At 46.3% G+C, this 23034-nt stretch overlaps 1 protein-coding gene across 1 annotated transcript in view; it reads right to left on the bottom strand.

The window, feature by feature from the left end:
* The window catches only part of LOC132830871 (src kinase-associated phosphoprotein 1-like), a 369860-nt gene that overhangs the window by 72348 nt on the left and 274478 nt on the right, over positions 1–23034 (bottom strand). Inside the window, exon 10 of the mRNA XM_060848771.1 lies at positions 2282–2341. Within this exon, the coding sequence (XP_060704754.1) occupies positions 2282–2341 (60 nt within the window). The remainder of the gene's footprint in view (positions 1–2281; positions 2342–23034) is intronic.

Below are 23034 nucleotides of genomic sequence, written 5' to 3'. Positions count from 1 at the left end.
ACTGAAAGGTATCAAAGGAAACAGGGAGAAAGTGGGAACTGTGTTGGATGATCAGCCATGATCCTGTTGAATGGCAGGGCAGACTGAATGGCCTCCTCCAGCTCCTATTTTCTGTGTTTCTATCTTTTACCCACTTGAAACCCTTCCCTAATAATACTGGCACCTATTAAGATGGCCCCAACTTGCTCAGCCTCTGCCAAGTCTCCAAATTTCGGATCTCTAGGAGCATTAACTTGACAGATTTGTGAACATCTGATCTATTCAGATTCCAGTGGCTTCGGATCTAATTGTGTCCCAATCCCCCCAGATCAGCTTGAAAGAGGATCTTCCTTTGAATCTTGTTAGTATTTAATACTCCTCAGATTTGCTGCATCAGGCCTTTGGCCTTTATCCTGGTCTCGAACAGTCAATCAGTTTGATGCTTCTGTCATCGGGAAAGCACACGTTAGTGTACTCAGTGAATGTTTCAAGGAGATGACCAAGTGTTTGGATGAGGGTAGGCAATTTATGTGGTCCGAATGGATTTCAGCAAGGCCTTTGTCAAAGTCCCACATGGGAGTCTGATAAAGAAGGTAAAAGCTCCTTTGATCCAGAGTAATTTGGCAAGAATTATCCGTAATTGGATTGATGGTAGGAGACAGAGGGTGGTGGTGGAAAGCTGTTTGTATGACTAGACGCTAGTGTGCAGTGGCTTACCACAGTGAGTGGTGCTGTGTCCCTTATTATTCATGACATTTGTAAATTACATAAATGAACATGGGGAAAGGATAATAATTAAGTTGGCAAATCAGACAAAGTTTGGCCGGGTGGTTGACAGTGAGGGGGAAGGTGTCAGGTTATAGGAGGATATGAATGGATTGGTCGCATGAAATTTAACCCTGACAAGTGTGAGATGATGCACTTTGGGAGAGGTAATACGACAAGGTACTACTCAATAAATGCAGGACACTGGGATAGAGGGATCTTGGGGTGTTTGTCCACAGATCCCTGAAGTTAACAGGACAGGTTAATAGGGTGGTTAAGAATGCAAACAGGACACTTGCCTTTATCAGTCATGGTAGAGATTATAAGAGCAGGGAGGTTATGTTGGAGTGGGACAGAACTCTGATTAGGCTACAGCTGGAGTACTGTGTGTAGTATAGGAAGGATGTGACTGCATTGGAGGGGGGTGCAGTGGAGATTCACCAGGATGTTGCCTGGGATGGGGTGATGAAGAGAGGCTGGATAACCTCAGGCTGTTTTCTTTCAAACAGAGAAGGCTGAGGGGGGACCTGATAGAGGTGTGTAAGATTAAGAGAGGCATGGACAGGGTGGATAGGAAGCAGCTGCTCCATTTAGTTGGAGGGTCAGTCATGAGGAGATTTAGATGGGATTTGAGGAAAACCTTTTTCACCCAGAGGATGGTGGGAATCTGGAATGTTCTGCCTGGGAAGGCAGTTGAAGTGAGAAACCTCACACCCTGGATGAGCATTTGGAATATTGTAAGGTTCAAGACTATGGTCCAGGGTTGGGAAAGTGGGACTAGTGTCAGTAGTAGCATATTTATGACAGTACAGCCTCAAAGGGCTGAAGGGCACCTCTTGTACAGCATGCTTCTGTGATTCTGAGTGTCATTTTAACTCATTCCCCAGCTCAAAGGGACAGTCAGCGATAAAGACACCGCTGCTTGTGGGAATCATGAGAAAAGGAATGGACAGACAGGGTGATGCTCAGATATTCTGTGACTGGGCTAGAAGAAGAATGTGCAAGCTCGTAGAGTAGGAAATCTGGCAATCCCAAGGTAAAGGAATGGAGGGCAGTCTCGCCTGACAATCTCACTCCAACAAGGACTATTTTTACTGGGACATTTCCTTAGAGGTTTCAGTATTGGGCCCATGACAGGGGAGGAGGCAAAATGGGCCAAATGGCCTTATATTATGCCATGTATTTTTATGTGTACTGTCCAATAAATGGGGAAGTGGAGAGAAACAATTAAATTCAAGCATCCTTCAATTCCACCCTCTTGATAAGCCAATGAAAATCTAGGAAATGGCCCCATTTCTAAACCAACATGGTTTAATTCGCCTCCAGGCAGTGTCCCTAACAACAGCGCCATCACCTGAGCTGTGTAATCGCAGGGTGACATCGGCACCTCATGAAGAGACAAAACATGAATTTGAAAATACAGAGGTGGGGGGGGATGGGGGGGAAGCTATACACAAGTGAGAAAGCAGATGTCAACGTTGCAAGTTGTGAAACACGGTATTCGGGTCCACATGTAAGATTTATTGAGGAAAATTACCTGGGTCTTGCATACCATCATCCTCTTCCTCTGGGGGTATGGGTGGAGGGAAGTCATCCTCTGAAAGAAAAAATACCAAGCAGTTATTCAAAATATGTTCCAGTGTCAACACAACATCCAGCAGATTTGCAGAAAAATACACCAACTGGGCCTATTGACTCTGTGCTGGTGGTTATGCTCCTCACGACTTCCACTCAGAGAACTTCATAGAATTCCTACAGAGTGGAAACATGCCCTTTGGCCCAACAAGTCCACACCAACCCTTCAAAGAGTAACCCACCCAGAGCCATTTCCCTGTATTTACCCCTGACTAAAGCACCTAACCTATATGCCCTGAACACTGTGGACAATTTGGCATGGCCAATTCACCTAACCTGCACATCTTTGGACTGTGGGAGGAAACCGAAGCACCTGGGGGAAACCCGCACAGACATGGGAAGAACGTGCAAACTCCACACAGACAGTCACCTGAGGGTGGAATTGAACCTGGGACTCTGGTGCTGTGAGACAGCAGTACTAACCACTGAGCCACCATGCTGTCCTTCAGCTCTTTTCTTCAACAAGAACTTCATTTCTGGTATTTTTCCAGCTTTCCCTTAATGTGTCCACAATCTCTGCCTGAAAAGCTCCTTGTGGGACTGAGCTCCAGATTCTCACCAGAGCTCCCATGAATCTCATGATTCAATGAACTGCGGGTGATTAACATCAGGGAGGTACAAGAGGCTAGAGCTGGAGAAATGCCATGATTTCAGAGAGCTGGACAGTGGCAGAATGTGAAAACCATCATCAATGAGAATGGAAATGGAGGCATTGTCAGACTGGGAGCCAACACAGATCAGAAAGCATCAGCAAACAGAACTTGGTGCAGTTTTAGCTCAGGCAGCAGCAGTTTAGATGAGTTGGAGCTTTTGCAGGATCAAAATTGGTAGACCGGTCAGGGGAGTATTTTTCCTTGAAACAGAATTTCAATGAGACCTTATTTATAAAAATATTATCTGGGGGGGCTTATTCACAGGGAAGCACGTTAGTGAAGCCTTCCCACAAAACTATTGAAACAAAGTTCTTTTTTAACCTCCAAGCATTTTTTTTATTACTTCATATACATCCTGTCCTCTACACCTTGCGTTCCTTTCCAATGGAAATCAATTCAAATCAGCTCAGGCATCTGTGCTTATGTATAAATTTGATCTGAACTCCGTTGAGTCAGTCTCAGAGCAGACCCTGGGGAAGGCGAGGCTGTAAAGCAGATCTCTTTAAAACAAATCAGGTTTTGGACTGGAGCTGCCCATGAACGTACATAACCTGATTAAAATTGACTTTGAATAAATGTGAGCAAAGGATTGCTGGTTCTGCTCAGCTCATGACTGCAGCCACTGCTCGGAGGTTACACTGACCCACCCGATCCTGCTCTGAGGATCATCACCATGGTGCTGCACATCAAACGGGCATTCACCCTCCAGCAGAAGAAATTAAACAAAGGCTTTAAGGTGATTAAACAATTGAGGGTTGAAACTATTTCTTCTGCTGGGCGAGTCGAGAATGAGGTTTAAAATAAAATCCGAACCAGGCTGATGTAGCAAAGTACTTCCTGGGAGGAAGGGATTTCTCCCTCCCCTGGGGTGGGGGATTTGGAATCTTTGAGGACAGAAAATTTCTCGAGAGCTAAGTGCGAGTGAGACCAGCCAGCAGATCTTTCACTGGGAAGGATGGACCTTCAGTTTGAGTAGATTTACATAGCATTTCCAGCACAGCAAGAGGCCATTTGGCCCATCTAATCGATGTGGCTCACTGGCTTCATATGAGCCTCCTTCTCCTCCTCTCTCTCTTTATCTAACCCTAACACAATATCCTTTCATTCCTTTTCTTGTCAGGTGCTTATCCAACTTATCTTTAACCCACTAATGCTATTGGCAACTGCCATCTCTGACTGCACTGCCAGACTTTTTTGAGTTTCTCCAGAGTTTCCTCATTCTGGGGATTTCTGCCTTTGGTCCCAATGATACACCTTCAGCTGATTTTTTTTGTGACTAGATTAGACTTACAGTGTGGAAACAGGCCCTTCGGCCCAACAAGTCCACACCGACCCGCCGAAGCGAAACCCACCCATACCCCTACATTACCCCTTACCTAACACTACGGGCAATTTAGCATGGCCAATTCACCTGACCCGCACATCTTTGGACTGTGGGAGGAAACCGGAGCACCCGGAGGAAACCCACGCAGACACGGGGAGAACGTGCAAACTCCACACAGACAGTCGCCTGAGTCGGGAATTGAACCCGGGTCTTCAGGCGCTGTGAGGCAGCAGTGCTAACCACTGTGCCACCCACAATTTGTTCCCAGACTCCGTCCTGTTGTGATCCTGTCATTTATTTTGACAGTCCACTTCCAGATTCCCTTTAGTGGGTGTAATTCTCACACTGTGTGGGCACAGAAAATGCTGTGCCCCAATCCTCTGCCCATTTCCATCTCCCACATTAATACACTGCCCACTTGCACTGAAGCCACTGGCAGGGAACATCAGGCAGCACGTTTCGAGCCTGAAGTCAGTCCTCTGCTCCACTCGAAGTGAAAATTACTCTCAGCATCTTCCAACCATCTGAGCTGGGTAATTCCAAACCGTTGCTCTTATTTTCAAATCCATCGGCAGCCCTTCTCCCCCATCTGTGCCCTTTTCTCCAGCCCCCTACACACCCTCTGGAAATGTCTGTGTTTCTCCAGCTCTGGCCTCTTGTTCACTTTGCATCGCTCTACTCCAGTGGTTTTGTCTTCAGGTCCCAACATAAACCATTCCCGGGCGTGGTCTCCGCTCAGAAACAGGAAGCTCAGGAAAGGAGTCAGTGCAACGAGGGACCGAGTGACTTACTCAGAGTCAGGCTGGAGTTCCAGGGGTACAAAAGGGAAGTAGCGAGAGATGGAAAGCTCAGGGAGAAAGTCCCAGCTCCAGGGACCGTGGTCAGTTGAAGGAGTAACCACCAAACGAGGAGTTCATGGAATCATAGAATCCTACAGCGTGGAAACAGGCCCTTCAGCCCAACAAGTTCACACTGACCCTCCGAACAGTAACCCACCCAAATCCATTCCCCTACCCTCTTACTCTACATTTACCCCGACTAACGCAACTAACCTACACATTGCTTAACCCTATGCAAGTTAGCACACAATCCGCCTAACCTGTGCACCTTTGGATTGTAGAGGAAACTGGAGCACCTGGAGGAAACCCACATAGACACGGGGAGAATGCGCAAACTCCACACAGTCACCCGAGGTTGGAATGAGGCTAATGATACTGAGTGTCACTGTGGGAGAGCTGAACTATGGATGAAACAGATCAAGGCCTTAGCCGGGCGCTGGCAGGTGGGACTAGATTGGGTTGGGATATCTGGTCAACGTGGACGGGTTGGACCGAAGGGTCTGTTTCCATGCTGTACATCTCTATAGCTCGAAGACTCTGTGTTAGTTGTTGCATACGCCTTGCTGAAAGATGAGCAAGGAGGGAGGTTTCTTGTCGTCCTGTCTGAGATTCCTCCCTCAATCGACACCATGGAAGCAGACAGAGAGATTGACCTGACATTTCTCTTGTTCCTTCTTGCAGATGCTGCTGGGGCAGACCCAGGTGCTGCAGGTCACTAGCGGCTCAGATGCCATCCTGACGGGGCTAGGGCACTGAAGGAGACTGACATTGATGGCTAGATAACGGGAGATAAAACATCCGAGAAGTGTAAACTCTGCCACGTCTCAACAGCCTCGAGGTAACTGAGTGGAAGAACCACAAGTTATCACTCTCAACATTACTCAACCCTGATCTGCAGCATTCCACAAACAACACTCCCTCATATTGGCACAGTTCAAGGATGATTATCTTGAGGGGTAAATATTTTGATACAGTAATCAACCCAGTGAGGTATGCTGGCATCTTAAAACTGTTCCCACAGCTAGGCACATTGATATATTATCATGGTGCACTTTATTACTTCAGTTTAGCTATCACTTTTCATAGGATAATGCACTACAGAAACCATTCATCCGTGGGGAATCACAGGGTCCCTGGAGTGGGGAAACAGGCCCTTCAGCTCAACTAGTCCACACCAACCCTCCAAAGAGTAACCCACCCAGACCCATTCACCCCTACCCTATTACTCCACATTTACTCCTGACTAATGCACCTCACCTGTACATCCCTGAACACTATGGGCAATTCATCCTAACCTGCCCATCTTTGGATCGTGAGGGGAAACCGGAAGGAAAACCACACAGACACGGGGAGAATGTGCAAACTCCACACAGACTGTTGCCCAAAACGGGAATCAAACCCGGGTCCCTGGCGCTGTGTGCCACCCCATCGTATAGATGCCAGGTATTTGAAAGAGTTATCCAATTCCTACTCTCTCCCTCTGTCTCTCTGAAAGCTGTGTAATAGCACAATGGGTCAAGGGCTGAGGGACCTCCTTCTGTTCCTAATTTTTGCACACAAAATTTTTCTTCTCAAGTATTCCCCCAGTTTTATTTCTGAAATGTATCTGTAAATCTGTTTCCACCACTCTTCGGGTGTAAGGAGGCTGAGAGTCCTGGGATCGGGCATGTAAAATTAGCAAAGCTTTCGGTTCCTGATCATTGTTCAGTTGCATTTTTAAAAATTGATTTGTGGGACATGGGTGTCACTGGCTGGGGCCAGCATTTATTGCTCACCCCTAGTTGCCCCTTGCAGGGGTGGGTATTGACCTGCCTTCATGAACTGTTGCAGTGCATTTGGTGTAGGAGACCCACAATGCTGTTAGGGAGGGAGCACCAGGTTTTGACCGGTGATATGTTTCCAAGTCAGGACAGGGAGTGACATGGAGGGGCAGTTGTAGGTATGCAAGTATCTTAAAGCTGTGGTGTTCCCATGTATCTGCTGCCCTTGTCCTTCTAGATACCAACAGTTGGGGGTTTCAAAGGTGGTGTCTGAGGAGGCTCAGTGAATTTTTGATGTGTATCTTGTAGATGGATTCTTGCATGCCTTTCAGTTGAAAATCCCTCATCAATTTCCTGTTGAAACCCTCTCATGTGTTTGTTCAAAATGCTTTGCCCAACAATGTTCCCTTCCTGAGGATTCGAAAATGCAGCTGCTCAAACCCACATGATCTTAATTTACAGAACATCAAAACCTGAACAACAGATTTTAGAATCCAAGGCTTTCGCTCTTGTCAAGGACTTCGGTCAGGCTGATGAAACCTATCCACTACATTTTTCTTGCATCTGTCATGTGACAAACAGCATATTAATGGCTGCTCTGAGCTCCACATGTAGACTTTCTAAAAACAATGATTGATGAGCAACCTACAGATAATCTTCTGGGCAAAGAGTCAGAGGGAGATTCCCAACATATTTCCTGGCTATAGCGACTCCATTTCCAGTGTGTGGGATAGCAGCACTGAGCTAGTAAAGATTCTGAAGGATCTAATCTCTGCACTTGCTGACAGGCCAATTAAGCCATTGAGTAAGAACCTTGTGTCAATCTCTCTTCTTGGCATTCCATCAGGACTAGTAGCTTTCCATTCTCCCTCATCCTGACAACTTTCATAGTTTCCTTTACCAGCTACTATGAGATGGATTGGCTGCTTTAACAATTTGCCACAGCATTAAGGCTGATGCCAGATGGACCATCCTGCAGATTGTCACCTTTATAGGATTGAGCTCTGGTCAGTGATTGGTGAGCCGTCTACTGTGTGTTTCAACGGGACAGGAAGGGTCTGACAAACCTGCCAACTCTCTTCAGATGTTGTGGTTCTGTTCGCCGAGCTGGAAGTTTTTGTTGCAAACATTTCGTCCCCTGGCTAGGCGACATCATCAGTGCTTTGGAGCCTCCTGCGAGCCCTTTGGGGCTCCAAAGCACTGATGATGTCGCCTAGCCAGGGGACGAAACGTTTGCAACAAAAACTTCCAGCTCGGCGAACAGAACCACAACAACGAGCACCCGAGCTACAAATCTTTGCACAAACCTTGATCTCTTCAGATGTTAGTATCCTATTTGTCAACAGTTTCTTATGCTTCTGTATCCCAATTCTCATTCCAGGGTGAATGTTTGTGTCTTGCTTGTCAATGGAACTCCCTGGTCATTGTCACTGATCAAGTGGTAGCTGCTGCCTGAGGGTCCAACAGCAGGAGCAACAACTAAGATAGTTCCAATTTGTATAGCACCAAAATAAAACTTCACACAAGCTTTCATGGAGTTGTGATGACGCAGGAGGCCACTCGACCCATTGTGCCTGTACTAATTCTATCACCCAAAAGTGAACGTTTGACATTGAAGCACACAAAGGGATTTGAGGACAGGAGTCCGAATGGTTGGTTGAAAGACTGGGTCTTAAACAGTCTTGGAGAAGAGTCATTCCGGCCTCGAGACATGAAACCTGATTCTCTCTTCACAGAAGCTGCTGGACTTGCTGAGTTTCTCCAGCATTCTTGGTGTTTGTATCAGATCTCCACCGGAGTTGGCTTTTACTCGAGGTTTTAAGAAGTGTCTCACAAAAGAGGGGAACCTAAGGGAGGACTTTCCGGCAGGTGAAGGCGGAGCTGCAAACAACAACAGTGACTCACCTCAGGGGCCAGGATGTTGCCAGCAGGTCCCTCAGTGGGTGAGGAAGGAAGGGAGGAGATCATGGAGATAGCAAATCGAGAGGTCAGCATGCCTGGATGGTGTTGAGTCCTTTGTGTGTTGCATTGCTGTAACCCATTGGAATACAGACCTGAGGCTTGGGGTAGTGCTCTACTGTGTTGACCCATTGGATGGATGGGCCCTCCAAATATACAGCACCTCCTCTGTAGCGCATTGAAGTCAGGTTAGTTTATTCCCTGCTGTCGGTGCTGAGGTCACCTCTAAGCAAGAGGGAAAGCTGCTACTGATGAAGTTATGCTGATAGTAACAGGGAAGGTCATTAAACAATTTGATCGAAATATCTTGACAATATCTTGAGAAGGGGAGAAGCTCATTAGACTCTGAAGGAGAAGCAGGCCATTCAGCCCATTGAGTCTACTCTGCCATTCAGTGAGATCATGGTTGAGCTGATAAACCTCAACCCTATTTCCTGTTTTATCCCCTCTCTCAGCCTTGAGTATATTTAATGCCCCAGCCTCGATAGCCCTCTGCCGGAAAGAATTCCACAGATTCACTCTCCTCAAAGAGAAGAAATTTCTCCTCATCGCTGTCTTAGAGGTGTGGCCCCTCGTTCTGAGACGATGCCCTCTGGTCCTACTCTTGCAGGATCATGGGGAGTAGGCCATTCAGGTCCTTGAGATTGTTCCACCATTCAGTGAGACCGGGGCTGACCTGTGATCTAACAGCATGTACCATCCAACAGAAATGCATCAATCTCAGATTTAAAATTAAATGTGATCCTATATCCCACTGGCATTTGTGGAAGAGAGTTCCAAACATCAACCAGTGTTTCACACAGGGAAAATAACCTCTCCACATCTACCCTGCCAAGTCCCCTAAGAATCTTGGATGCTTTAATCAGGTCGCTTTTTATTCATGTATATTCCATGAGGCAGGAACCAAGAATATATTCTGTGATATCAGTGAGCAAACAATTGCTATATTCTTGTGAGTACTGTGTTAACAACAGTATTTAAAATGACTGCATTAACACCTCCATTCAGGTAGTAAATAAAGGAACACTATACTGCATTAAACAATACCATGCCAGAGTTACTGCACATAACAGGCTTTAGGAGAGTCGATAGGTTGAGATTTATCAAGGAGAGACAGGCTGTTGGATCTAATCACCTTTCTCTGTTGGTAAGAATTTTTACTTTGTAACAAATTGCAGCATCAGATCGTCAGGACTCAGTAGTGACATTTCTAATCATTGACTGAAGGCCAGTGTGTAACCTCTATATATATCACCAGGAAAACACACACACACACCCAATTGGCCAGCTCAGCAGGCAACAGGCAGAGCAGTGACTTTTACAGGTCAGAGCAACAGAGATAAATATGAAAAGAAAGACACTGGTTTCAACAAAGGCACCTGCTGGTCTCGAGTCGGGAATGATACAAACTTCCATCGCATTACTTCTCCTATAACTCATGCACTCTCCTGGGTCTGCCTCTCAATAAAGTGAAAGTTAATCTCACCGCACAGCCCTTGCTAAGTGCTGCCTTTCCAGCAATCCGCGTGCCTGCCAGTGATGATTCAGCAAAAACTTCTCATTTTCTTTGTAAGTGATATTCTAAGTCGTCCTTGAGTTCTTTACATTCACCGGCAAAGCGAGAGCTCTCTTTCTTTGGTAAAAGTTAACTCTGGAACATTGGGTTCTGCAGCAAGATGAATATTTAGCCTTACACCTTGTACTTCCCTATAATAAAGTGGCAGAGAGGTGGACGGTGAGGCGTGATCAGGATTAAAGAGGTTTTGAGGGGGAAACAAGGTGGGTTCAGGGTCACATGGGGTCATCACCTCAGCTCATCTACTGATGACTAGGGAAACAGAACGTATCTCCTCATGTCCACCATAACTGCACCGAATATCAAATAAATGGCTGGGAGCATTTGAGCCGGCAACAGCAAATGCAACAACAAATTACATTTATGTAACACCTTCAACATAGTGAAAACCTGCCAGACCACTTCACGGAAGGATGATCTTTCATGATATAACATCCAGCCATAACAGGACTGGCAACTATATGGTCAAAGTGGTAGGTTTTCAGGAGCAGCTTGAAAGAAAGAGAAAGAGAGAAAAACAGATAAATGGGAAGGATTAGGGAGAGAATTCGAGATCTTAGTGCCCAAGTTCAAGGCATGGTTGTTATCAATAGCTTAGTTAAGGCGATGACCCCCACGATGGTTGCCAATGGCAGAACTGTGGAAATTGTGGTTGTGCAAGAGGCCAAGGAAATGAAGGAGGGTTGTTATTAGATTAGATTAGATTTCCTACAGTGTGGAAACGGGCCCTTCGGCCCAACCAGTCCACACCGACCCACCGAAGAGTAACCCACCAAGACCCATTTCCCTCTGACTAATGCTCCTAACACTATGGGCAATTTAGCATGGCCAATTCACCTGACCTGCACATCTTTGGACTGTGGGAGGAAACCAGAGGAAACCCACACAGACACAGGGAGAATGTGCAAACTCCACACAGACAGTCACCCAAGGCTGGAATCGAACCTGGGACCCTGGTGCTGTGAGGCAGCAGTGCTAACCACGGATTCTTGCAAATTAAAGAGCAACAGAATAAAAGATACAATCAACACTACGTGAGGCATTCTCAGGGACAAGCACGTCTCATCATCATAATATCTCACCATCACACCATGTGACCACAGGGTGTCATCACAGAGAAGTCCAAACTACCAAACTTTCCATTCCGTGTGCCACATTAAGGAGTCTTGGTAAATGGGTAACTAACCTCAACGTATTGTCACTTCAACCTTGACTCCTCGGCCCTGGATCTGGTCTGCTGGCACCCTGAACCAGCCTGTTTAATTAAGCTGATTATTTTTATGGTTCCTGTTTGTGAACTTTTTTTAAATAATCGGATATACAGTTATCTAAATCAAAACATTCAGAGCCTTTTTCAAATTGCCCAACCTCTAGTCAGTTTTGGGAATACTATTGACCAATCAAGTACATCTTGGAGCATGTGCAGAGTTGGACTTGTCACCTGACCCTGAAGGTTCACCTCCCCCCACTCCCAGGAGCCTCAGGAATCTTTATGTACAGATGTTTTTGCCAGAAAAGTTCACAGATTTCCAAAACATGGCTTCTCTTAAACAAGTCAATGATAAATCTTGGAGTGCATCTTTGCAAGATCCTGTCAGCTTGTACGGTTAGTATTTTTCGTTTAAACTCAAATCTTTGTCTTAAATGATCATTAACAAGATGTGAATGAAACAGAACATGTATTGAATGTTGGATTCTTCACTTGGAATCACAGAAACCCGTTCCCGATCCTCACATATCTAGGAGACTGGAAGACTGACAAAACCCTTTCAACATTCCACATATCTCAGCACTGACTAACCCAATGGACAGGATTATCGCTTTTTATTTCAGATTCTTTGGCTCTGAACTTTTGACAGTTTGCCAACACCTTGTTCCTTTTACTTGGTCTGCACCATGCCCATTTGGATTTCTGGGCTGTTAACAACAACATCTGGGGTATAACTGTTGGTCTATGAAGTATTGCAAAGTGGGAGGTGAGATAAGGGTTATCCTAGGATGCAGGCTGTGCTCTGTATTGGATGTAAAAAAAGAACACACTGTTTTGAAGAATAGCAGGAGAAAATGGCCTGGAGAAAATCTGTTGATTGCAGAACTGTTTACAGCACAGCAGGAGGCCATGCAGTCCAGCATGTCTGTGCTAGTCTGCCAAATGAGCAGCTCATTTAGTGCCATTCTCCTGCCCCCTCCTCCCCATAATCCTGCAGAATGTTCCTTTTCAAATTGCCACCTAATTCCCTTCGGAATGCCTTGGTTCAACCTGCTTCTGCCACACTGGCAACGCCTTCCAGTCATTCACGTGCATCAACAGAAAGGTGATCTGATTAGAACGGCACAGATATTCATGGGATCTTGCTGTGCACAAGCTGGCTGCCACATTTCCTGCCTTCCAACAGTGTTGGCGTTTTAAAAAGCCACTTCATCATTTGCAAATATTTAGGTTGTGAAAAGTGCTAGATAAATGCAAGTACAGCAGGATGAAGACTTCAAAAGATACTCCCGCTTCCTTCAAACAACAATGCCGGCCGTTTATTTCAAGATTTTGTTTCAAGCGAAGTGTGGTCGAGTTTAGCTCAGTCAGTTACTGTCACCCCTGGGGCTGGTTGGAAGCTGTCGGCCAGGACCTGACTGCCTGGTCTCAGTCGACACTGCAATGTTGAACAGAGAGCACACCCACCTGGTCAAGGAAACGGTGAAATGTGTGGAACACATTTGTCTGAGTTAAGGAGAGACTTCAGTTTTTAGTTGCTGGGGGTAACTGCTCCCACTAATAGAAATATTGTTCTGCCCACCAATAACTGCACTCTCCTCTGTTACTCATCACATCCAGTGACTATTGTGGTGATAATTCAGAACCTTCCCTTTCACTAAATAATCATCTTTTGATATGAGTGCGGCTTCAACCCAGTGCACAACATTATCATTAATGATGTTAATGAGCTGGCTTCACCTCATTTTTCACTAATGTTCCACTAATCTATTTTTGGACGGGTAGAAATCTCATATCAGCATTAAACACAGACCCTTGGAGCTTTCGACAGGAATGAAACCCCTCCTCATTCCTGGTTATCTCCTAATTTGAAAATCACTGACAAAGAAGACTTGGATTTAAATACAGCACAAACTCAAGCGGCCTCACAGCATTCTTTAGCTCATGATGTACTTTGTGAACAGTGTTCATTTGTAATGGAGGGCAACCAATTTGCACACAGCAAGGTCCCACAGTTAAGGAAACAAACAGTTAGTCTGTTTTTGGTGTTAATTTTGGGACAAGAGTAAGTGCCCTTCCTCCAGCAGTGCTATGAGATCTTTCACAATGGGTGTTACCCACTGAGCCACAGCAAAGTGTCCAACTTATTAAAGATGTGTTCCAATGTGAAGGAAATGGTTTCCACACAAAGTGACTCAAGTCGAAAGCATGGAAAGGCAGGGGGAGAAAAGCAGAGAATTTCCTGAGAATACCGCAGCACTGGAGGACCTTAACCATGGCCTATGCCTCCATTAATTTCCAAGCGGCATTTGTGGGCAATGCCACCACTAGGTGGAGTGTTTGATGCACAGAAGTTATTGATTTATTGTCGCATGTATCTTGTTACAGAATACAGTGAAAAGTATTGGATGGTGTGACTTCTCTCCGGCACCATCCTAAAACACAGAAAAATAAACCAAAACATAGAAATGTAAACAAAGAAGAATAAAGATAGTGTCCAACTGTGCAATCCTTCTTGTTAAGTCTTGTTAAGGGGCCATTGGCCATGGGCCTCGTGACCAAGCATGAGTCCCCATTGGAACGTAAGTTGCCTACTCTTCAGCACCACCTTCCCTCCACCTATGCCCTCAAGAGCTCAATGGACCTCACCAATGCAGATGTCACCAGTGCCACTGGGTACCACACTGATCCAATGTCATGCCATTGCCATGAGCCTGCCACCTCGCCAATCCGGCCGCCGCTGCTGGGTCTCGTACTGGGCCCAAAGCCCCCTCCTTCCACCATGATTCTGCACCAGGAACCCCCAACTCATCTCAGCTGTGAGTTGGTGCTAGGACTGCGTTAATAACACAGAATCCGCCAGGAACCCAGCACCCCCACTGATGCTGTCACCATAATCGAGGGAATCAAAATAAGATAAAAGAGGTAAAGAAAACAAGAGAAGACAGAAAAAGAATGAAAAGAAACTAACTGAAAAATGGATGTAGGTGAAGGGTCCCTGGCTCTGAAGCACCACTCCATCGCCATTGGAGTGTTGGCTTTTAAACTCATACCCAGTAGCAACACACCGTGTTATGTGAACAAACATAAAGAAGATCCAAAGAACTGTGAGCACATTTGGGAAGGGCCCGTGAGAGCAGCCTTCCAAGTGCTGAGTATACTTGGAATTTTGAACAGGTCCTTTCCCCTCGGTTTGAATGGACCCTTTGCATGTTACTGCCATTTGCCCAACTCTGAGCTCTCACCAAGAACTGCCCTTTTTCTCCTGAGCACATCCAACCATAGCACTTGTCCCTAAATGTTCTGGTCGAAGGCTGTACACCTTTTCAGAGTTAATGGTTTTAACAAACATCCAAGACATCTTGTGGTTGGCAACAGACTGCTTTTCACAAGGGGCCCGATATCCCGTATGTAACTGTGAACATGTAGATCAATCACAGGGGGACACTTTTAATGGTTACACCAATTCTTGCATTGGGAACAAATACTCTCAGACTTCCACCATTTACTGCTACAAATGAAATAAATAAATGTGACAAATTCCCAACCGTGAAAACTCAAACACAGCACCACATGAAATAATTCCACAGAGGCCGGTATCCCAATAGCAAGTCATTCTCAGTACATGACAATGACCTAGACAGTACAGACCAGAAGCTCTAACATTCCTGTTTATCTTTTTTTTCCTTTTTTCTTTCTTTTTAACCCCCACACCACCGCCTAACTGCGGTAGTGCTTATTTTTTCCCCAGCACCCATGGTGTGTGTGTGTGTGTGTGTGTGCAGGTGTGAGACACAGTGAGAGATACAAAGTGCACGAATCTTTATTCAATTTCCACCACCAGGAAAATAGGAAAACACCCGGGTGGCCTTTTTTCTTTATCTGTCAGCCAGGGCTCCCTGATTGGACCAGATTAACAGTCCCAGTCAGGGAACTCCTATTCTAAGAGGTCCACCTGGCGGACCTCATGACAATCACTACATCACACATTCCCAAACCTTTTCCAAAGCTGAACAAACAAATGTCATGGAGTATTTGAGGCCTACAGCACAGGAAAAGGCCCTTTTGGCCCACTGGGTCCGTGCTGGTCAAAACTCACTCCGTTTTCCAAGCCTTGGCCTATCGTGTTGTTTGCCTTGATACCTAAATACCTCTTCAATGTCATGAGGTGTCTGCCTCTCCCACACGTACAGGCAGCACGTTCCGGATTCCCACCACTCTCTGAATGGAGATGTTTTTCCTCACCTCCCCTTCTAGACCTACTGCCCCTTATCTTAAATTGACACCTCCTGGGCTTTGATCCATCCAGCAAGGGGAAACGTTCCTTCCTGTCTCCCCTCATCATCAGTGGTCCCTCACAGATGTGGATGACCCTCTCCCACTCTCAGAGTGAGTCTGTAGGTGACTGTACAGACCAATGGGCCTAGTGTATGCTCTGTGATATTTGGGGCAGGTGGTGGTTATGGGGAGGGGGTGAGTGGGGCAGGTGGCGGTCATGGGGAGGGGGTGAGTGGGGCAGGCGGTGGTCATGGGGAGTGGGTGGGGTGGAGCTGGCGGTGGTCATGGGGAGGGGGTAGATGGGGCAGGTGATCATGGGGAGGGGGTGGGTGGGGCAGGCGGTGGCCATGGGGAGTGGGTGGGTGGGGCAGGTATTGGTCATGGGGGAGGGGGTGGATGGGGCATGTGGTGGTCATGGGGGAGGAGGTGGGTGGGGCAGTGCACGCCTTTCGCTGTTTTCCCTGGCATCTGCTTTTTCCCAACGGCAAGTCTTGGGGTGCTCGACGTCTTCCTGGATGCTCTTCGCCCACTTTGGACGGCCAGTGATTCCCAGGAGTCAGTGGGAATGCTGCACTTTCCCAGTGAGACCTTGAGGGTATCCCTGAAGTACTTCCCACTGCATCATGATTTCATATCGTGCTCTGACAATGAAGCCTTTTTGCCATAACGAAGCAGGAAGAGTCATACCAGAAGTCAGTTGAAGGAATTTTGAGAGATTGGCATCCAGGGTAAGGCTGGTATTTCCCTGAGAAAGTGGCAGTGGGTGGTATATGAGAGCCCTCATTGAAGACTGAACGATGTTAGTGTGGGCTTGGATCACACTGCAAAAGGTCTTCATCCCAGAAGCAGTTAGATTTTTATTTTTGCAAATACAGATATTTTTATCACTAGATTAAAACTCCCAAAGTGCCACCTCCAGTTTGCAATGTGTGCTCTTGGATTATTATTCCAAACCTGTGGATTATCCAGCAGCATAAAATTCCAGGATAGATTACAATAACCACAACCTGCATTTATGCAGCACCAATATCACAGCAAAACATTCCAAAGTTCTTTTACAGGAGTTTTGGGAGTTAAAATGTGTTACTAAGGCAAACATATTAGAACAGGTGACAAAAGACACAGCTTTTTTAAATGTAAGGCCAGATATAGACAGAAGCAAGTGAACAGAGGGATTTCAAAACAAACGATGAAATAATTTAAATGAGAAGCTTTGCCATACCATGAGCCAACAGAGTTGAGAGAGCTCAGAGATGAGGGATGGATGTTCGTTGATGTGGCTGGTGCAGTTTACACTCTCAGTGCACTGTGTTATCTTGGAAAAGCCAATCAGTTAAGTCACAATATTGGACCCTCTATCAAAGATGTTGAAATGTATGAGATTATGGTCATCAAACATATGTCCTGCCTCACAGTAACACTGTATTTGCAGCATCATCTGCGCCTACATACTCCTCACTGGGAAAAGCCATCAGCCTTGTGCTCTACTGAGTTCAGAGCTGCAGACCAGGAATCCAGCAATTGGTTGCAAATCTGTTGGATCAGGAATGATCATGGCCATCAGAACGGAGATAGAAAAATCAACCCAAACAGGGAATGATGGCCGATATTATCATCTCTAAGTCAGCAGGTTCTGAGTTCAATTCCTGTCCCACAGTAAATGATCCAGTGCTGAGGGAGTGCCGCACTGTCGGAGGGTCAGTGCTGAGGGAACGCCGCACTGTCGGAAGGTCAGTGCTGAGGGAGTGCCGCACTGTCGGAGAGTCAGTGCTGAGGGAGTGCCGCACTGTCGGAGGGTCAGTGCTGAGGGAACGCCACACTGTCGGAGGGTCAGTACTGAGGGAGCGCCGCACTGTCGGAGGGTCAGTGCTGAGGGAGTGCCGCTCTGTCGGAGGATCAGTACTGAGGGAGCACCGCACTGTCGGAGGGTCAGTGCTGAGGGAGTGCCGCACTGTCGGAGGGTCAGTGCTGAGGGAGTGCCATGCTGTCGGAGGGTCAGTGCTGAGGGAATGCCACGCTGTCGGAAGGTCAGTGCTGAGGGAGCTCTACACTGTCAGAGGGTTGGTGCTGAGGGAGTGCCGCACTGTCGGAGGGTCAGTGCTGAGGGTGCGCCGCACTGTCGGAGGGTCAGTGCTGAGGGAATGCCACACTGTCGGAGGGTCAGTGCTGAGGGAGTGCTGCACTGTCAGAGGGTTAGTGCTGAGGGAATGCTGCACTATCGGAGAGTCGGTGCTGAGGGAAGGCCACATTGTCGCAGCGTTAGTGCTGAGGGAGTGCAATTGTTTCCATTGCCCTGTTCAGTTTTTCAAGCATTTATCCAATTCCATTGGGTGAATATCTATGGAACTGGGAAGATTAAGAGGAGATTTGATTGTTGAGCGCGAGACAGGGTCCCAGAGAGATTTGAAAAGAACATGTCCCAACGGGCAGAAGGTTTCAGGCTTCCGACTGAAGATGTTTATCAAACGACATCATGACGAGATGAGGAAAATGCTTTTGTGCCGCGTGTGGTTCCGACCTGAGGGAGAGTGTGGTTCCGACAGGTTCAACTGAATCTTTCAGGGAATTGGATCATTATCGGCAGAGCTATAAGGAAAAGGCACAGGAGAGGGACAAGCTGTGTTGGTCCTACAGAGGGCTAGCAGGGACATGATGGGTCCAATGGCCTCCTTTAGTGTGGTACCCATTATATGTACCGATCGTAATTTCACAAAATGGGGCAATGCTTCCGTTAGATGAGGAATTTAACGTGCACGTATGTTCAAGCTCACATGACATCCCGGTGAAGCAAAAAGGAGGTTCCCATATTCTGTCCCACACAGGGACCTCCCCCCCTCTCCCCCATAGTGTCGGTGAGCTGGATCGTCTGGGGAGATTGTTCCAGCAATCCTCACAGTTTCACAGAACACCTTCACTTCCAAAAGCTGCTGCTCTTCCAGCCACCCAGAGACAGGAAGCATCACTTGGCCAGTCTCAGGGCAACTAGTAACCTCCTGCTTCCAACAGTGGGAGCTGTACCATCCACCCTCCTGGACTCCCAGCTCTGGCATTCCCTCTCTCACCGTGTTCTCTCTTTCTCTCCCCTTGGAGATGCTTCTTATGACAATCTACTTCATTGCCCGAACCTTGACTCACACGTCTGACCATCTCTTTAGGTAGCTAGCTGTCAAATTTATTTTTGATAATCACTGCGTATGTAGCCCCTGGGATATTTTATTATGTTAAAGGTTCTATATAATTGCACATTGCCGTAACGATTATGTGTTTCCACTGAATCCCTTCACCTGCTCATTTAATAGGGTCAATATCTCCATTAAAGAGGCAGATAAAAGGAATTTCACACAAATGTGTGTTGAGCATGTGCAAAACTTGCTCAGTGAGATTTAAAACAAAAATCAGCAATTCCCTGCTTAAGAGTTTTTTCCAAATTCAAATTCAGGGCACACCAATCTATTAACACCACATTTCGGGGGTATATTCTGGGAGGCTGGAGTGCTGTGCTTCAATTGAATGTGTCTCTGACAGAAAACAGGTCACGTTATTAGGTGGAGTTTTATCAGGATGTCTCCATCCCATGGCTGCTCAGCAGTTTCTCATCAGCTGTATCTATCACAGCTCCCAAAGGGACTTCATTTTCGCTTTTACTGGAAATCTCTCTGGGGAAGGCAGTAATAGTCTATAATACTGACCTAGATTTATAGATATTAAGACAACTAGTCTGCAAGCTTATTTTTGCATCCATTTTGTACTGTCTTGAATTACCTGCTGCACCAGCCGCTCACAGACAGTCTGTACAACAGAGTCACGCCAACCTCTGCCACTCAAAAATTAAGCACTTCATCTAGAACAATAATATCTTAATTAAGTGGATATAATTCACCAGCAGAACATAACTACCTTCTGGTGATGAATGTGACCTGTCAGGATCAACGTGCTCAGTGCCGGTTTCTGCAGTAATGGTGAGGAAACATTGTTCCCAAAAGGCCAACTCTGCTCGGACCAGCCCAAACTCTCACACTGTCCCTTCCCACAAACCTTCATCCACTCCCCTTCCTGCCATCCTCCTCAACAAGATAAACCACAAAACTCCTTTAAAGAACCAGCCGGCCTGATTCCAGAAGCATGTACTGTGTGTCTGAATGGACAGCACACAAAATGTGTGCATTGGTGTGTGTGCAAGCGTGTGAACGAATGTGTGAATGTTCAGGGCAAAGGTCACCCACTGTGTAACTGTACAGAGTCAATATTCATTAAGCAGGGTAAGGGTCAAGCACTGTAAATACTGACTCTGTACAGTTGCAATCAGCAGGGTAAGGGTCACTCACTGTGTAACTGTACAGAGTCAGTGTTTATTCACCAGGGTCAGGGTCACTCGCTATGTAACTGTATAGAGTCAGGGTTTATTCAGCAGGGTAAGGGTCAATCACTGTGTAACCGTTCAGAGTCAGTTTTTAATCAACAGGGTCAGGGTCACTTGCTGTGTAACTGTACTGAATCAGTGTTTATTCAGCAGGATAAGGGTCACTCGTGATGTAACTGTATGGAGTCAGTTTTTATCAGCAGGGAAGGGTCACTCACGGTGTAACTGTACAGAGTCAGTGTTTATTCAGGAGGGTAAGGGTCACTCACTGTGTTACGTCAACGCCAGGAGCATCCAGAATAAGGTGGGTGAATTTGCAGAATGGGTTGGTACCTGGGACTTCGATGTTGTGGCCATTTCAGAGACATGGGATAGAGCAGAATCAGAAATGGTTGTTGCAGGTTCTAGGGTTTTGATGTTTCAGTAATAGCGGAGAGGATGGTGGGGGAGGTGTGGCACTGTCAGTCAAGGACAGGATTACAGTGACAGAAAGGACATTTGAGGACTTGTCTACTGAGGTAGTATGGGCTGAGGTTAGAAACAGGAAAGGAGAGGTCACCCTGTTGGAAGTTTTCTATAGGCCTCCGAATAGTTCCAGAGATGTAGAGGGTAGGATAGCAAAGATATTTCTGGGCAGGAGCAAAAGTAACAGGTTAGTTGTAAGGGGGGGACTTTAACTTTCCAAATATTGACTGAAAATACGATAGTTCGAATAGATTAGATGGATCAGTTTTTGTCCAATGTGTGCAGGATGGATTCTTGACACAGTATGTAGACAGGCCAACCAGGGACGAGGCCACATCAGATTTGGTACTGGGTAATGAACCTAGCCAGGTGTTAGATTTGGAGGTAGGTGAGCACTTTGGTAATAGTGATCACAATTCAGTAATGTTTACTTGTGTGATGGAAAGGGATAGGTATATACTGCAGGACCAGAGTGATTGCTGGGTGAAAGGCAATTATGATGTGATTAAGCAACATTTAGGATGCATGGGATGGAAAAGGAAACTGCAGGGGAAGGGCACAATTGTAATTTAAGATTGCGAATGCAATGTTGTCATTTATCTCAAGAGGATTGGAATATAAAAGCAGCAATGTGCTACTGAGACTTTATAAAGCTCTGGTTAGGCTCCATTTGGAGTACTGTGTCCAGTTTTGGTCCCCACACCTCAGGAGGGACATACTGGCACTGGAACATGTCCAGCGGAGAATCACACGGATGATCCCTGGAATGGTAGGTCTAACATACGAGGAACGGCTGAGGATCCTAGGATTGTATTCATTGGAGTTTAGAAGGTTAAGGGGAGATCTAATAGAAACTTACAAGATAATATACGGCTTGGAAAGGGTGGATGCGAGGAAATTGTTTCCATTAGGCGAGGAGACTAGGACCCATGGGCACAGCCTTAGAATTAGAGGGGGTCAATTCAGAACAGAAATGCGGAGACATTTCTTCAGCCAGAGAGTAGTGGGCCTGTGGAATTCATTACCGCAGAGTGCAGTGGAGGCTGGGACCTAAATGTCTTCAAGGCAGAGATTGATAAATTCTTGATGTCACAAGGAATTAAGGGCTACGGGGAGAATGCGGTTAAGTGGAGTTGAAATGCCCATCAGGGAGAAAGTGAGGACTGCAGATGCTGGAGATCAGAGCTGAAAATGTGTTGCTGGAAAAGCGCAGCAGGTCAGGCAGCATCCAAGGAGCAGGAGAGTCGATGTTTCGGGTATGATTCCTGAAGAAGGGCTTATGCCCAAAACGTCGACTCTCCTGCTCCTCGGATGCTGCCCGACCTGCTGCGCTTTTCCAGCAACACATTTTCAGCTTTGAAATGCCCATCAGCCAAGATTAAATGGCGGAGTGGACTCGATGGGCCGAATGGCCTTACTTCTACTCCTATATCTTATGGTCTTAAATGTGGAGCCTGTTCAAGGAACAGCTACTGCGTGTCCTTGGTATGTCAGTACCCGTCAGGCAGGAAGGAAGTGATTGAGTGAGGGAGCCGTGGTTTACTAAAGAAGTTGAATCTCTTGTCAAGAGGAAGGAGGAGGCTTATGTTACGATGAGACGTGAAGGCTCAGTTAGGGCACTTGAGAGTTACAAGTTAGCCAGGAAAGACCAAAAGAGAGAGCTAAAAAGAGCCAGGCGGGGCATGAGAAGTCACTGGCAGGTAGGATCAAAGAAAACCCGAAAGTTTTCGATAGATACGTCAGGAATAAAAGAATGATTAGAGAAAGATTGGGGCCAATCAAGGATAGTAGTGGAAAGTTGTGCGTAGAGTCTGTGAAGATGGGGGAAGCACTAAATAAATACTTTCATCCGTATTCACACTGGAAAAAGACAATGTTGCTGTGGAGAATACTGAGATACAGGATACTAGACTAGACGGGATTGAGGTTCACAGGGAGGAGGTATTAGCAATTCTGGAAAGTGTGAAAATTGATTAAGTCCCCTGGGCCGGATGGGATTTATCCTGGGATCCTCTAGGAAGCCAGGGAGGAGATTACAGAGCCTTTGGCTTTGATCTTTATGTCGTCATTGTCGACAGGAATGGTGCCAGAAGACTGGAGGGATAGCAAATGTTGTTCCCTTGTTCAAGAAGGGAAGTAAAGACAACTCTGAAAATTATAGACCAGTGAGCCTTACTTTGGTTGTGGGTAAAGTGTTAGAAAAGGTTATAAGAGATCGGATTTTTAATTAG

This window comes from Hemiscyllium ocellatum, chromosome 32 (assembly GCF_020745735.1).
Source record: "Hemiscyllium ocellatum isolate sHemOce1 chromosome 32, sHemOce1.pat.X.cur, whole genome shotgun sequence".
Lineage (NCBI taxonomy): Eukaryota > Metazoa > Chordata > Chondrichthyes > Orectolobiformes > Hemiscylliidae > Hemiscyllium > Hemiscyllium ocellatum.
Note: the sequence above shows the minus strand (reverse complement) of the source record. Positions and strands in the feature narration are given on the sequence as shown.